The 18,461-nt window shown below is 37.4% G+C and overlaps 1 protein-coding gene across 1 annotated transcript in view; it reads right to left on the bottom strand.

Moving 5' to 3' along the window:
- Positions 1-18,461, bottom strand: part of DOCK11 (dedicator of cytokinesis 11) — a 1,858,863-nt gene that overhangs the window by 1,192,527 nt on the left and 647,875 nt on the right. The window contains exons 22-23 of the mRNA XM_044057487.1: positions 17,181-17,267; positions 9,754-9,843 (exon numbers count right to left, since the gene is read on the bottom strand). Coding sequence (XP_043913422.1) covers positions 9,754-9,843; positions 17,181-17,267 — 177 coding nt within the window. The remainder of the gene's footprint in view (positions 1-9,753; positions 9,844-17,180; positions 17,268-18,461) is intronic.

Here is an 18,461-nt window from a genome sequence, read left to right as displayed (position 1 = left end):
GAATGAATGAAAAGACATTAGGCTAAGGTTGTTTTCTTCAAGAATCTTTACTAAGGAGTAACTATGGCTACAGGATCCCATGATTCACTTATCCAGTAGCTGTAACGTCTTTAAATAAATATTAACTTATTTTATACATTAGCACATGTGACAATATGATCCATGTAATCTACATAACATTCTGCATACTTAATAAAAAAGTTAAGTCCTATTTTAGTGGGTTTCCTTCAGCTATTATGTATTCAAAAATATCATGGTTTGTTTATTTCATTTATCAGCACACTTCACCCACATATCAGAATTAATTTTTGATTTTCATTTAATGTTCTTTTTTTGTGCTGTTTCTTACTTAAGCACAACACCAGACACCTGCTTGTAAGATTCTACCCCTGGCCCTTCTTTTATCATACAACTCTCTCCTTGGACTTATCTTAATAGAAAATTCCACCGTGGAACTCAAGGAATGTGTTTTTTAGTGTATTTATGTTTTCTGAATTATTTTAATGCATCAAAATCTCTCTTCAAGCTTCTTACAAAATGTAATGTTTTCCACAAAAAGACCATTATGGGGCCTACCATATTAATGTCATCTTGTTTTACTGCTTTCATATCTACTTCCCAGAATCAATTTTAAGTGCACTTTAAATGAGTCATGCTAGACATAAGAAAGTGATGTCTTCCCACTGAACTGACATACGGTTGAAGTTGTGTGAGTCACATGCATCTTAAAAATCTTCTGTAGCCACACCTCTCAACTGTCCAGAATTTCACAGAATGTCCAGATTTTTGTCTCATATTTTTGATCTGTTCCTCATAAAATGTGTGGTTTTCTGGCAAATCACTGAGGATTGAAGTCTCCAAAGAATGACTGGCATTTGATTTTCAGACATCATATCCTTCAAAAATATGCACCAACATAAAACTTCTTATTCTAGCAATGTTTTTTTTTTTAATTTGATTTAAAAACAATAAATTAACAAATAAATTATAAAACAAACAAATAACTATTTACATAGGTCTACAGCTGATCAATACATCCATGTTATACATCAACAGCAATTAATATTTTTCAAGTAAGTCTTTAAGTTTAAGCCAAGATTAATATGAATATGTAATATTAGAAGTTCTCATCTTTATAGTATGCAATTCACTAGTGCAAACAATTTTTGCCACACTAATAAATTCAACACTAGAAGGGGTAACTTTATTTTTTCAATTTTAAGTAATTACATTTCTGACTATAGCAAGAACAGACCAAAGAAGAGGCACTTGGGTTTTTAGAATTATCTCAGGAATTGGAGCATTAAATAAAACTGAAGATTTAGAAATATTACATCTATCTGACCATAGAGCTTGAATGCAGTTATTAATTTCTTTCCAAAAAGGGGACATGAACTCACATTCATATACCATATGTGTACAATCAGGCATTATTTCAGAATCACATCTCCAGCATTTAAATTCTATTTGATTTATACATATTTGTAATTATGTGTGGCACAAGAGCTCTGGGTAAAAACTTCCAAGTGAAACTTTTCCAATATAATGAAGATGTAATTTTATCTGTAGTTTTTAATATTATTTTCTTGTATTCTTCAAAGAAGTCTTGATTACTAATTTTTGGGGAGTAGTTCCAATAGGAATTGTCTAAATATGTGAAATCCAACTTGAGAATTTTATGACTTTGTGACAAATATGACTTGTTTTTCATTGCATTATTATTGATATTCGTTAAGAATTCCAATAATCTGGGGAATGATTTCTTATCTAGGTTAAATACAGGCAGTCCCCGGGTTACAGACATCTGACATAAGGATAACCAATAGATAAGAACGGGCTGCTGCAATGTCAGAAATCACATGAAAATAAATAAAAATCCTTAAAGTTGCCTAAATCTTACCTTGAAAATAAAGAATTCTGTTGTACATTCCTTTTCCCTGTTTTCCCCATTTATGAAGTTGCTCACATGTCTTGTTAGAGGAGTTACTTCCATCTTCATGGAAACAAGAGATGCGATTGGTTAAGAGATCTCTGTGTTGGTGATCTGATTGGTCAAGACCGCTCTACAGGACAGTACTGAAGCAGTTACTGTACTGTACAGTAGAAAGGGCAAATGACAATGTGCCTGACTAGGGTCTAGGTGAGAGTAGGAGGTCCGGCAGAGGTCTGAAAGTTCAGGAAAGAGCAGAAAACATTTGTGGGTGATGCCCGTAGTACAGAAATGTGAAGTGAAGGTTATACAAGAGGTACGTTTAACATTTTTTTTGTATGGAACATTCTACTGTACGGTACTGTAGTGTATGAACATAGTTACTGTACTACAGTGAACTTAGTGTTTTTATTATTGTTATTACTATACTATACAGTATTAAGTTTAGGATTGTTTTTATTCAGAAGTCTTTCTAAACTGTTTTATGTGCAAAAAAATGTAAAATAAATACTAGACTGAGGCAAACATTTGACTAAGTGACATTTAATAAGAACCTTATGTACTTCTTTCGACTTGCATACTAATTTGACTTGAGGACTGGCTAAAAAAAACAGATCTCATCCATAACCTAGGGACTGCCTGTATCTTATTTACCTTTGTGTTCTCAAAGAATCTAAATATTTGTTAAATTAATCAGTTCTTAGAATCTTGATTGCATTTGGACCTTAAATTTTCAACAGTATATCTCCGTAACATTTAAGAATTAAGGCCAATAAATTAAATTACTTTGTTATTTCAATACTATTATTTTGTTGAAGTTATAAGTTTTTAGGCAGTAATTTGTATATGCAATTGGTAACATAGAATATATCAAGTCTTTAATACAATGGTCAGAGTATGTGAACTTTTGGAAAGATGAAACATTAAAGCATTAAAAGAATGACAGTTATATGTGATCCAGGTTTAACTTGTAAACGTGTGAATGTCAAATATACTATAAGTAGCAAGCATTCAGAACTATGTAATAACTGGCAGTGGTTTAGAATATAATCCACTGTCTTTTGCTTATTATCTAACTTGTATTCTTTGACAACTTAGCATATGATTCAAAATATTAGGATTATTTACTTTTACAAATGAAGAAGTAACCTGGACAGTTCTTAGAATTTTCATGACTCTTAAGTTGTTTCAAGCTAATTTTCATGTTAAGGGTTTGAAAATGAACAATCTGTCAGTTATAATTCACACAAAAATGCTCACAAGTGAATCCAAGCCACCTCCACACCACATATCAATCCCTCAAACCCCTTCAAACCAACAGAAAACATCTCAAAATATCCTAACCACTAAAAAGTCATTGTGCTCAAAGAATTAAAATTTAATGATTCAGCAAACACTATTTGTATGAGCTGTTTAATATAAAGCAGACAGTCATTTTTTAAAGGAGACATAGCATGTAAACCTACATTTAAAAATGACACTTATGTGTGATCCAGGTTTAACTTGTAAAAGTGTGAGTGTACTGAAATGATTTGCTGCAATTCCAATAGTAACTTTTATATATGTAAATATCTATATTTCTTATACTTTGTTTATAGCATAACATGTCTTTCCTGGGTGCTATAGCATGTCAAGTATACTATCAGTAGCATAATCAATTATGATGTTAATTATTTTTATTGTATTTTTAATACTGAAGTATTTTTAAATATGTAAATGGGGTGGAGGGATTGGATAACTGGTTGAGGATATATAAACTGCAGTTTGAATGGACTGGGGTTTTGCATGTCTGAGAAGTTCTATTTAGGAACGAAAAACACGGTGAGACTGTTAATCATTTAGCTTTTATTGCATATATGTGAGTGTTTTACACATTGGGTGCTTCAATAAACTTGTTTCCCCATATTGGTGATCTTTGTGTGTCCTCCTTCAGTGCCATGGTTTGTGAAGATATTGGTGAGAAGTTTTGCTTCCTTTATTTGGCACTGTTGCCTGCTGCATTTTCTTGACAAAATCAAGTACTACCAACATATACAAGCTAAATATCAAAATATCCCCAAAAATTCTGGGCAGCCATTAACATTGTCCTTCCTGGAAAATCAGGCGCCCCCCCCCCCCAATCATAACTGATACCTCGCTCAATGTCATCACCCATTTCAACAAATTTGTCACCGAATCTATTCTTGCACTAGCCAACTCTCAAAGCTGTCCATCCTCCAACCAATAATAACAATGGCTATGCCTTCCCCCAGTCTCTGATACAATTAAGAAACTTCTTAAGAAACTAAAACCAACCACCTTAGCTGCAGGTAAACTGCCAGCTGAATGACTGAAAATGGCTGCTGATGCCATTGCATACCCTGTATCTATTCTTATTAACCATTCTATACCCAAATATTTTGTCCTTGAGATATGGAAAATTTCTCACATTATTCCACTTCACAAAGGGGGTAATTCAAAAGAGTTAATCAACAATCAGCCCATAGCAACACTATCACCTCTGTCCAAAATACTGGACAGGTGTATATACAAACAAATCATGGATTACCTCAACATCCACAGCCTTCTCACAAACACTCAACACAGCTTCAGGCCCTTTCATAGAACCACAACAGCCCTTATGTCATTCACTCATATAGTAAACAACCACAGAAATAATGGCAACTACGTCTCTGCTATCTTTCTTGACCTCTCCAATGCATTTGATATGGTTAATCCCAACAAACTCATTAAATCCCTCTCAGAACTGAATCTTAGCAAACCTACCCTTATTTGGTTTAGTTATTTAACAGGTTGACAGCAAGTAGTACAGTGGAGACAAGAATTCTCTCCTTTATTATCAGTCACGATGGGTGTTCCCCAAGACTTCATCCTTGGTCCATTACTTTTCTCTGTCTTCACCGACAACTTCTATACATCCTTTCTACATGCCTCAGTCATCCAATACCCTGATGACATAACAATAAACTGTTCCTCTCCTTCCCCCCAAGAACTGATATTACAAACACAGGCCTCTTCCCTGTCTGAAGAAGAATGGCGTACCAGTTCACAACTAATACTAAACCCCAATAAAACCAAACTGCTCATATTCCAGCCAACTAATCACTCTTTCCCCATACCTACATTTACTATTACTTCAAGCAATAACACAACCATCTCTCCTGTCACTCACACCAAACATCTAGGAGTTGAGATAGACTATAACATGAAATGTGACACTCATATTTCTCTCATCATAAGGAAAATGCATAAAACATTTGGGGGGTTATATAGAAATAAACACTTTCTGACAAATAGCACCAGGGCTAAAATTGCATAAACACATCTCTACACTTCTATATACCTCCCCATCCTCACCAATCTTAGAAAATCAGATATAACTAAACTTGAGGCCTGCAACAACAAAATTGCAAATTTTGCCAACAATAGTCCACATCAAACACACCACTGCTCAGCACTTTAACAGCTTAACTGGCGTGAACTTCCTCATCTTCTCCTTTATAACCAGCTTATACTTACCCATAAGATTCTTTACTATCCCGAAAAAAAACCTGCATTACAAAACCTAATACATCCTTACTTCAGTACCAGGGTGCTACGCTCCAACAACAGATCTCGCCTTCAAGTAACTAAAGCCAATATCTCTGCAGGAGCCTCCCTCCATTCTAATTTTATAGCTAAAAAATGGAACACCTTACCCACTAATATCTCAGCCACAACATGCCTAGCTCAGTTTAAGAAATCTCTAAAAACATACCTAAAAGCTAATTGGATTGGTAACTGTGACCCCCCCCCCCCCCCAGGCTAGTCAAGTTCCATCTCCTTCTTGCTCATCCAGGGTAAACACTGCACTCTTATTTTTAGGCAGCTGACCTCTTATCTTGCTAGTCTTATTTCTCATACTTCTCTCTTCCTTTCAACAGTTACTCCATCTTCTAAGTGTACACTTCACATATTACAAGACTATATCATACTAAATGTGGTTTTGCTTGTACTGTTTAAGATGTTTCATCTTTGTACCCATTTAATGTATTTATTTCCAACCTACTTTTAGTTGATGCACAGTTTAAAGTACTATAATCCTAGTTTTATTTGCTGTATAATGCATAATGTTAAGTAAGAAGAGAGAAAAATATTGTTTAAAAGATTTAAATATCGTCCCCTTTTTTTGGTGGAGTTAGTGAGATGTTCTGAGCAGATATGTAACAGGGGGAATACATCAGCACAATCTTTTCAACAGGAAAGAGAAAAAATCAACCGACAATGTTGGAATGTACAACCTGACAGAAGGGGAAAAAGGAGGACTTAATTAATGTTAAACGCAGGACAGAGCATGGCCCATGTATCACTGCTAATGATTCAGGTGATTTTAAGGAATATGATTTACTAAAGATTGGTGTGACAATAAAGTTGCAAATTTGTTAAGTAAAGGACACATGTCAGACACTACAACTAATTCATGTGAACTTATTATTGATTTTAAATTATATCTGAGAAAGTTAAATTTGCAATTTTTTTTTAACAATAAGGATGTTGTGATAAAAATAGGAGAACTGTGCCGGAAGAGTATTTTTTTAACTCCCCACTCCCTATTCCCTTATTGATTTTTGAAAAGCTGTGTGGATTTGATTTTCAGGAGCTATTAAAAGGAAAATATGAAAGGGATTTAAATTTAATGTTTAATGAAAGACAATTACTGTATAAACTTAGGAAAACTAAATGTATTCATATTATGAAACCAGATAAGGGAGGGGGTAGTTATAATGCATTATAGTAATTATTTGAACTGCATGCTGGAGTTTGGGCAGCTGGATGGTTTTTATGACCTTTCTTCCTTGAATGAGATTAATATTTGTTGCAACTACAAATCACACCTGAATTATTTAATTGTCTGAATGTTCAGCACCCAATGGTCCCAAAACTGTTAAGTATCCTTAAAATCCATAAAAATTCAATGAAACCCCCTATGTTGATGGGAGTAAATCAAAAACACATCCCATGGCAAAGTATGTGGATTTTAAGTTTAAAGGTTATCTCAATACTTTTGAGCATCTTTGTATGGATTCATGAGATTTTTTTGTGAAATGAAGGGATATACAATATAATGACCATATGGTATTTTTAACTATTGATGTAGTTAACTTATTTAACCTGATACTCCATGATGTGAGCCTAGAGTGGTTTTATGAGTTTATGACTGAAAGTACCAATTTAAGTAATGATATTAACACACTGGACCTTAACACACTGGACCTATCTGTGGAATTGGTATTAAAGAATAATTTTGTGTATTTAGAAAGTAAATATCTGCAGAAGAAGGGTACAGCAATGGAGGCAGCACGTGCCCCCATTTTTGCTAATATTATATTACTACAGTGGGAAAGAAAATATGTATTTAGTACATTAAATTCCCCTCCTTGGTCTTTGTATTTGAGATTTTTGGACGACACCTTTATTGTATGGAGGGGATCAGTTGGGGAGAGTGAAGAGTTTATGTTTTATTTGAATAGTTTACCTTTATAAATGCGATTTGCAGAAGGGTGAACTGCACATACCCGAAAGGCAGTGTGCAAGATATAGAAACATCGAATGTAAAAAGGTGCAAATGTGCAATGAGTGAATACACAGTGAGATTCGCTCATTGCACATTTGACATTCAGGGGTGGATTGTACTATAGTGAGGATCGGGAAATGGTTCCTTTCCCCACTGTAGTGCGATCTCGGAGTTAGAATAATAAAGTAGGGAGTGTGGGGGGCTTGCCACCCTGCTTTACACTTTGTTTTTTTTTTTTATTTGACTTTCATGTTCAAAAACAGTGAATCTGCTGTTCGATTTGCTGTTTTTTGAACATGTAGGTGTGTCAACATTGTTAGTTTCGTGGATTAGAGTCACTCATATGAGAACTCACCCTTCTGCAAATCGCAGTTATAAAGGTAAACCTATTTGAATATGGGAACTAGTTTTTAAATTTTTCTTTCTTATATAGCCCTCTTGAAATTAGTTATTTGGATGTACTAATAAAAAAGATGTAATTAATAGAAGCTTGATTGGTACTATTTATCGCAAATCCACTTATTCTAATAGCTTACTGCATTATACAAGCTGTCATCCGGAAAAACAAAAGAAAGCTATCATGAAAGGTCAATATGTCAGATTAACCCATATGGTTTCAGAAGATGAAACTTTTAAAATGGAAGGACAAATATTAGGGGAGATGTTTCAAGCCAGGGGTTACCCATAGTGTAATTAAAGCTATTTCTGATGAGGTAATCATTAAAAGGCAATGGGGAGAGTATAAGCCCCTGCTAAGAAGTTTGTGTAAAAAAGTTGAAACTAGGCATAAGGAGGACACTAACAGTATTTTTTCAAGAGCTTTTGTTATGACATATACAAATGACTGTACTAGTATTTTCAAGATTCTTAAAAAGAACTGGAGTATGTTATTTTGTTTTGATAATGTTACAAATATTATTGGTGAGGCTCCCATAGTGGTATATAAAATCGTAAATCATTTAAACAATATTTTGAAATGGCTGATAGTACAAGTTTATTAACATCTAATAAAAAAGCAGGCATATTTAAGTGTGGATGTTGCCCGCAGTGTAGTTTTATATTAGAGAAGAAAGCAATTTGGACCAATAACATTAAGGTGAGGTCAAATTTACATACAGATTGCAATTCTGATGGATTAATTTATGGGGCCTTGTGTGTATCATGTAAAGGATTTTATACAGGGAAAACAGGGACAGTTTAGGGACTATATTTATGAACATAATTTAGATATTAGAAATAAAAATAAAAGTAATGCTTTTGCTAAACATATTATGCAGTTTTCTACACATTCTTTTAAATTCTTTGGCATTGAAATGTTGCCTAAAAATTGCAGGGGAGGTCCTTGGGAAGAGCTTATCGAGTCCAAGGAATTAAAGAGGCAAATTAGGCTTAATGCTTTAAGCTACCCTGGTTTAAATGAGAATTGTTCCATTTCTAGCAATTTGAAATTGCATTAGTTTTATGTTTAATGATTTTATATTTTATATTGTATGCAATTAAAAAGCAGTTCAAAAGTTTGTAAAGTATTTTTAGGATAATAATGCTTATTTTTTATAGGTTATGTGATTTTTTTGAGTGGGCTGTTTAAATGTGATGTCAGAGTTTTATTGTCAGATTCTGAGGAAGTCTATGTTATACACAAGGTGAAAGCACTAATCTGTGTGTTCATTAAATTATTGGGATTTCTTACTGCCGTTGTCTTTATTTTTGTAATCTCTGAACCTACAAATCTGGGGTCATGTAGGATCCAAGTTTATAGAGGGATAAATAAAGTCCCCCATGAGTAAGGTATTTAGTTGAATGCTGAGTGTCTCCAATAGGTCTTCATACTAGCTATGGGTTTCGTGCTACATAGGAGTGCAATCTGCCACTTGCTAGGATATAGTATGCAATGCTATCCATGGTAAACTGGACCTAAAGAAACCCCAGTGCACCATTCTGTTTAACCAACATAAATGTATGCTTGTTATTGATGCAGATTGATATGCTTCTGTTTTTTGTCCCTGCCTGTGTAGTTGCTGTCTAAATGCATGGAAGGTACTGATGCCTTGCACTGCCCAGGTACTCTGTGGCTTTAAACCATGTCTTGTTCATTGCACAGATGTCCGCATTCTCCAGGCTGAGAATGCAGTGATCTTACTCTTCAGCAATAAACAACAAAATACCCATGACTGGTGAACCTAAGGAAAAATGCTGCAAACAGTACTTAGCAAAGATGTTGTTCTTCAGCAAAAAAAGGGATCATGCATGAGTTAATATAACCATCTACCTTTAAATGTTTAACAAGATCTCCAGGTGTTGCTTGTGATCCTGACTTGATCATCTGGCAGTGATGGAAGAAATCATGTAAGTAGTGGTCCTAAAGATAGAAAGTAGAAATAAATATAGTGCAACAATCAGTGTTGCAATATTTTACTCTCTCTTTAGCATATAACATGTGCTACTTTAACTGTATATAAATTAGCCTTTTAAACTTTCTGCTGTTAAAAACTTACCAGTCATCAGTTTTGCAAATCTAACACTTAAAATAAAAATACATCAACAATGTTCAGTTTCTTTGTATACTGCATTTCTATGCAGTTCTTCTTACACATTTTAATGTTGAAAATATCACAAGTAGAATGGCATCACTCCAATCTCACTGAATGTGCATATTCTAAATAAGGGTACAGACTACTGAATTCAGCTTTTATCAGTTTGTACATTATAAAACAAAAGGTCATATGTTTGGGAATGTTGTACTAAAGGCAATAACTACTTTACAATGTGTACAATTGTTACATTGTCATTTTCTAGTAATATGAAATATTTAGTGATACGATTCATTAAACTTCAGATTTTAGCATTTACAATGTCAGGAAAATGAGGGAAACATTTAGGATGTACAAACTGCCAAAAAATGTGCCATCCCTAAAATAGAAGTGCCATGTTTCAGTTTTACCAATTTTGCCAGGAAAATAGTGGTCCTGGATGAACCTTGCTCAAACAGGATTTGACTGAAAGTTCATGGAATATTTTCTGTCCTCTGATAAGAAAGAACATGGACCCCTCTCAAGTAGTAGGTAAATGAGTCTGATTTCTAGGACTGTTTATAGAATCCTGTCACCATTTATTTTACCTTGCAGACTGCATGCACAAAATAGTTCACACCCCTCACCTACAGATGGATGCCATTATGACAGTTACTTACACCCCACCCTACTGATATATACTATTACGTACGGGTACACAGCTCTCTACATTATTATCAGGTATTATCACCCAGAATTGAATATATGCTAGCTTCTTTTCAAATTCAAGATTTTATGTGTTTTCTTCATTACATTTTACTGCTGAATTTTCAAAATTAAAATGTCATTAACTGAAATTATATTGTGGTGCTGTAAAGTAGGTTTTGTTTCTTCACTGTATTTAGTATGTTGTTAAGTCTGTGTCCTATGTCTTATGGTTGTATATTTGTGCGTTTATCCCTGTATTTTGTTTTTCAACAGTTTTGCATAAGGAATTAGCGGATTTGTTTATTACCGCTGCCACGTGTCACACTTACCTAAAGAGGCAAAATGAATGCAATGCAGATTCTTACTGCTGCTACATTCTACACTCATAAACTGGTAGAACAGTCATAGTGCAGGTATTACTGCTGCCACCTGTCACACACAGAAGGATGGACATAGCGGACATTATTGCTACTTCCACTGCAGGACTTGCATAAGGTGGCAGGGCAGGGATATTACAGGTCGTTACTGATATGACATGCCCCCCCATATGAACTGGTATTTAAGACATAGTGCATGTTGTTACTGCTACCATCTGTCACACCTGGAAAGAGAGATGTGGTGCAAGTTACTGCTACCTCTGCTGCAATACCTATATAAACTGGTAGGGCATGTGTAGGAAGATTATTTCTACATTCCATACTGGTAGACAGCTAAAGAGCAGGCTGCTACTGCAACCATCTTTCACACCTAGAAGGACGGACATAGTACATGTTATTGCTATTTCCATTGCGTGACATGCATAAGGTGGTAGTGCAGGTGTAGTACAGGACATTATTGCTACTACATGCCACACCCATATAAACTGCTAGTTCAGACATAGTACACATTGTTACCGCTACCATCTTTCATACCTCCAAGGACAGAGAGAGTGCAGGTTATTTCTATTTCTGTTGCTACATCTATATAACTTGGCCAGAGCGAGTGTAGTACAAGTATCTGCTATCACTGGCAATACCTGTACAAAGTGAGGTTATCCATCAGATGCATGAGACCTGAAACTGCAGGTCCAAAATTTTGAATAATAAACTGTGATTTTAACAAAAACAGTGAATTTCAAAACCAACACCTCCTGCAACTGTTGATGTTGTCTCCCCTACACTCTTGCTACTTGAATATACCAATCCAAGATCAGTGCACCTCAAAGAAAGGAAAGAATCTGATATACTACAGCTATGGACATAGAATACACCACTCTCCCTTTCATTTACAGTAGATTGGAGGCAGACTCTGACTGTGTATATCTTAATAAATACTGATGTGATATAAAATCATTTGAGAATTCTCTTTGGATAGATAATGTTAACTTATTTAAATAGCTAGTTTTAGTTAATTTAATCTCCTCTTTTACTAGGACAGATCGTACTAGTCATCATCACCGCCATTAAGCCATTTTTTCACATTTTTACTTAGGATCAGGGTGTTGTATTGCCTGTTAACATCTATTTCACTTCAGTGACACTCTCACCTTCCACAACAGTCATGCCTGACTGTTGCAGGTCTTCTCGTCTAATCCCTCCCTCTCCTTACTGGATGTCCACATCTCCTCCTGACTGTTGCAGGTCTTCTCTTATAATCCCTCCCTCTCCTTACTGGAGTCCACATCTCCTCCTGACTGTTGCAGGTCTTCTCTTATAATCTCTCCCTCTCCTTACTGGATGTCCACATCTCCTCCTGACTGTTGCAGGTCTTCTCTTATAATTCCTCCCTCTCCTTACTGGAGTCCACATCTCCTCCTGACTGTTGCAGTTCTTCTCTTATAATCCCTCCCTCTCCTTACTGGATGTCCACATCTCCCCCTGACTGTTGAAGGTCTTCTCTTATAATCCCTCCCTCTCCTTACTGGATGTCAACATCTCCTCCTGACTGTTGCAGATCTTCTCTTATAATCCCTCCCTCTCCTTAATGGATGTCCACATCTCCTCCTGACTGTTGCAGGTCTTCTCTTATAATTCCTCCCTCTCCTTACTGGAGTCCACATCTCCTCCTGACTGTTGCAGTTCTTCTCTTATAATCCCTCCCTCTCCTTACTGGATGTCCACATCTCCCCCTGACTGTTGAAGGTCTTCTCTTATAATCCCTCCCTCTCCTTACTGGATGTCAACATCTCCTCCTGACTGTTGCAGATGATCTCTTATAATCCCTCCCTCTCCTTAATGGATGTCCACATCTCCTCCTGACTGTTGCAGGTCTTCTCTTATAATCCCTCCCTCTCCTTACTGGATGTCCACATCTCCTCCTGACTGTTGCAGGTCTTCTCTTATAATCCCACCCTCTCCTTACTGGAGTCCACATCTCCTCCTGACTGTTGCAGGTCTTCTCTTATAATCCCTCCCTCTCCTTACTGGATGTCCACATCTCCTCCTGACTGTTGCAGGTCTTCTCTTATAATCCCTCCCTCTCCTTACTGAATGTCCACATCTCCTCCTGACTGTTTCAGGTCTTCTATTATAATCCCTCCCTCTCCTTACTGGATGTCCACATCTCCTCCTGACTGTTGCAGGTCTTCTCTTATAATCCCTCCCTCTCCTTACTGGATGTCCACATCTCCTCTTGCCTTCTTCCTGGCTCTGCCAAATCTACCTTACCAAACTATCTACTGCTTTCATGTGTGTGAATGAACCACAGTCATCTGCCTTCCCTTGGGGCTATTTTGGCTTCAGCACTGATGTCTTCCTTTTTTGTCTCTCCTCAGAGAATATACTTTCATCTCAATCACTTCAACCTTCCTAACCTGCTCTGTTTTCACTGCACAGGTTTCTGTGCCATAAAAAAGCATTAGTCATGCCACTGTTTTGTATACATTACTTTTTAGCTTGTTTGGCATTCTTTTCTCAAACCTTATCCCTGACACTGTGCTAAATGGCCACAGAACCTCTAATTCTCCCTCTGGCCTCCACATTCAGATCCTTCTTCTCCTTAACCACACGTCCCAGTTACATGAAACTCTTAACCTAGTCCAGTATTTTCGCTTCTAGCTCACATTTCAGCTTCTTCTGGTTTCCCCTATCTGAATACATGAACATTGCCTTGTCTGTATTCTATTTCATTCTGCATGCCTTTTGAAATGAATAACAGTGCTGCATTTGAGATAAGAATTGAAGCACTGCTTAAGCTTTGCGTGTGACAAACTGTACCAGCTGCTTGGAGTTTAGATCTAAAGTACTTTAGCACCACATGAGGGGACTGTAGCAGCTGCTTTTTACAAATGTAATTTAAAAGGAAAGATTTTGTTTCCAAATCTCAAGCGCAAGGAGAAGACCTTTTTCTTTTTTTTTTTGTTTTTACTCCTCAACTACAGTTAAGAGATGTCAGATTGGTGGATTGCAATGTGCACAAGACTAGCTAGCTACACATCTGCAAATGGCACTAAAGTTCTTGTTGCCTTGGGAAACATTATTTATGAATACATTAAAGTGGAGTGGAAGAAAATTAACTCTTATGGAATATCATTAAATACTACTGCTTATGTGGAGGTGGTGCTTGGTAATTTTACTCACATGGCTTACCTTTTCCCCAGCTTCCTCCCTTAAGAGTTATATTAGCAGACTAAGCATTGAAGACTAACACATGTATAGATGAACCTGGACAGGAAAGGTCAGTCATCCACAGCAGAAGGCATTTCTTTTTTTTTTTCTTTTTGTATTTAAGTGCAGCTGTGCGAGTTAAATGGTTGTTGCTATTTTTTTATTTTATAATTCTTAAAATAAGTGACTTTTCTTCCTACTTTACTCATGTTAAGCTATCCAGAAACAGTTAATTGAAATCATCTAATCGGCACTCAGTTCATAGCTTCATAGGTAGGTACTAGGCTATCGGCCCAAGGGCCTATGTAAGCCTAGCCAACAAGGTTCCCTGACTTACGCCACCCAAGAAAGTTATTTTCCTGTGCCACTGTCGAGCAGAGACACAGAAGTGATCCACGGGGTGTATTTCCTATTTCCCATCCACTCATCAAAAGTTTTCTTGGAGTGCTAATGAAGAACTTTGCTTGACAAAGATGGGTAGACTGTTCCAAAGTATGGGAAGTCCCTGGGACAGGAATCTATCCCTCCAGCATGTCCTATTTATTGTGGTGACAAGGTTTAGGTCCCTAGAGCGTGTAGCTCAGAGGGATTGGGATTTCTTTAGGTGTAGCATGTCCAACAGCTCTGGGTTTGACATAGCTTTATATGTTAGGCAGAGATCACCTCGGAGTAGGCGATATGTTATGGAGTAAAGCTGGAGTTTTTTGAGACGGTCAGTGTAGGGCATTTGTTTGAGGCCAGTAATTCTCTTTGTGTGGCCTTTCCAGCTGCTGCAGATGTCTTGTGAGGTACATTCCAAAAGGGGCACTGTACTCTATAATGGGTCTGAGTGTTGAGTAGAGGAGAACAATCTCTTTTTTCCTGGATGAGAGCCCTTTTATGATGAGGTGTGCCACATAGAAGGACTTACTGACTACTGTGGTGATGTAACCATCAAAGGAGAGACTACTGACCACCTGGGTCCCAAGGTCTCTTATCAAACATTCGGTGTTAAGTAGATTTATGCCTATGTGGTAGTTCATGGCTACAGAGTTTTTACCAAAGGGGATGACACTGCACTTTTTGGCACTGAGTTTGAGGCCATGGCTCTGACACCAGGCATCTGTCTCAGCGAGGCCCTTTTGTAGGATGTCCAAATCATTTGGGGACTTGACTATGGCTGCTAGTTTGCAGTCATCTGTGAACTTCATTAACCAGAGGCCTTCTGTGTTAGCCTGTACTTCAGAGAAGTAGATACCATACAGGAGAGGTCCCAGTACTGAACCCTGTGATACTCCACTTGTCACTGGTTTGAGGTCAGATTTGGAGTCTGCAACTTTTACAGTGTGGGTTCTGTCAGTGAGCCAGTTGGCAACCCATCTTGTGATGTAGGGATTTATACCTAGTTTAGTGAGTTTAGCTATAATTCCAGAATGGGAGATGGTGTTGAAAGCCTTGGTGAGGTCAAGATAGGCTGTGTGAACCACTTTACCCTCATCTATGGCTTTGGTGGCTGCCTCAAAGAAGTCGATCAGGTTCAGGAGGCATAATCTGCCTTTCACAAACCCGAACTGGGTAGGATCCAAAGTTTGCAGGTTACCAATGTCTTTGTTTATTAGTTCCATGATGATACGTTCCATGGCCTTGCAGACCAGGCTCGTCAGGCTAATAGGGCGATAGTTCCCGGGATCAGTGGTGGCTCCCCTTTTGTGGAGTGGGATAACTGTTGCTGTGCACCATTCAGTGGGCACAAAGCCTGATGCGAGGCTATTACTGAACATGGTGCTTAGGTGGGGAGCCAGTTCTTTCTGAAGTTCATGTAAAACACAGTCTGGGATGTAGTCCGGTCCCATGGATGCTGTGGTTTTGGCTTTAGAGAGTGCAGCTTTTACCTGCGTAGTTGTGATTACAGGGACTCTACTTCCTGTATAGATATAGGCCCTGTAGGGGGTGGGGCGGGGGGGGGGGAGTTAGCACTGAATCTATCTGCCAGGATGTTGGCAATATCAGTTGGTTCTGTAATTTCCGTGCTGTTGTGCTGTAACTCAGAGCAGATCTGGGTGTTGCCATCAAGATTCTTGACATAGCTATAGAATGCTTTGTGGCTGTCCTTAGAATTAGTGGCGATTTTGTTTTTGTAGCTAGCTTTGGAGGATCTTATAAGGGATCTCAGCTTCTTACTGAGGCTGACCAGGGAGCTCCTCCACTCATGGGATTTTACTCTCTTTTGCAACAGTTTCTTCCTTCTGTTGTACAGTTTGTTTATGGCAGGGGACCACCAGATTGGCTTCCTTTTTTTGGAGGATAGAGTCTTGGCTCTGTTTGGTATAGCACGATCCATGCACTCGTGTAAAGTTCAGCTCTTTATTGTGGAACTAATTTCATAAACACATTTAAGCACTACTGCAGTACTTCTTTTTCTTTCGGCCGTTCCCATTAGGGGTCATCACAGCGGATCATCTGTTTCCATTTCCTCCTGTCCTCTGCATCTTTCTCTGTCACACCAACCACCTGCATGTCCTCTCTCACCACATCCATAAACCTTATCTTAGGCTTTCCTCTTTTCCTCTTACCTGGCAGCTTCATCCTTAGCATCCTTTTCCCAATATGCCCATCATCCCTCCTCAGCACATGTCCAAACCAACACAATCTCGCCTCCCTGGCTTTGTCTCCAAACCGTCCAACCTGGGCTGACCCTCTAATATACTTATTCCTAATCCTGTCTACCCTCGTCACACCCAGTACTACTGCACTCATACATGTGAATTATATATGTGGGTTTCTCTATAAACATGGTTGGTACTTGCCTTTACAGACTGTATTCAACAATTACAAACTCTGTATTATGCTGAAGTTACTACAGTACAAATGTCTTTATTTGCCTTCGTTAAGATGCAGTACTAAATTGTACTTACTTGTGTATAAACTGTTGAGACCAAATGACTTCTAACTTTGAATAGTGGTTTTGATCCATCTACCCACTTAATATCAGGCACAGAATGCTGTAGAGAAACAACATTTTAATATTACTCAAAACTGTAAAAACAGTAATCTGTAAAAAAAATCAGAATAACTGTATGATCTGCACAGCTGAGTTGATTGTATAACAAGTATTTTATCAGTTCCATCAGTGCAACTGCTACGATTGTCAACAGGAGTAACTGCCCCCAGCCCCTCCCCCAACACACACACACACACACACACACACACACACACACACACACACACACACACACACACACACACACACACACACACACACACACACACACACACACACACACACACACACACACACACACACACACGAAAACTATTCAGTGCATCTAAACAGTGATTGGGCTACAGTTCTTACAACCCTTTTCTTCCCAGTAGTAAAATTACAGACTCTAGGGTGTCTGCCCTCCCATTTAAAAGGCTTTGTTGCTTCAGAGGGCCAAGGATGGTTGATTATTTTTTACTGTTCAACAATTAATTGTACAGTATGTTTCTAAAATAACGTGATATAAATCAGTCCTGTAGATGAAAAACCACAACCAGGAACATTTCTTAAAAAATAAGGAAATTTTATTACTATGCTATATGTAAAGCTTTCAAAACAATTGCTACAAATCCTAAACTTCACAGGGGTAGCAAAGCAGAAATTCAAATCTCACTCCTTTCCTCATAGCCAATAATCTACAAAGATAAAATCCTAAAAGGCTAACTCTGTTAGCAAAGAATAATAACTCTATTTCTAAGAAATTACAGATCCAGTAATAAGGAAATGAGGGCTAAAGATAATCTTGAGTAAACCCATGTAATACCTCTCAATCCAAGGTTAGTACAGTTCAGTACAGTTCAGTTGGGGAGGCTATAGTCAAGCCTCAGTTATTGTGACCGTCTTCATTTTATTGAGTCTGCAACTGATTGTTGAGGAAAAGCTTCTATGTTTTGTCAGAAGTCCATTTGCTTCTGATTTTTAAACTTACTTCAGTGAAGCAGATGTCACACACTGTTGTGAACTCTTAAAAGACGGCAGAATGAATGCCACAAGTACTCATTATTTGTAATCAGAATGGTATTATGTTTCTAGCAAGTGATTTAACAAAAAAGAGTAGACGACACGATTTAATATCAGAAACAATTTAACACTGTTTAACTGCTTAAGTATGAACCACGTTGTTTCATAAAGATCTTAGCATTTTACGACTGTT

Source organism: Protopterus annectens, chromosome 15.part0, assembly GCF_019279795.1.
Source record: "Protopterus annectens isolate FY-2018-M chromosome 15.part0, PAN1.0, whole genome shotgun sequence".
In the NCBI taxonomy this organism is placed as follows: Eukaryota; Metazoa; Chordata; order Ceratodontiformes; family Protopteridae; genus Protopterus; species Protopterus annectens.
Note: the sequence above shows the minus strand (reverse complement) of the source record. Positions and strands in the feature narration are given on the sequence as shown.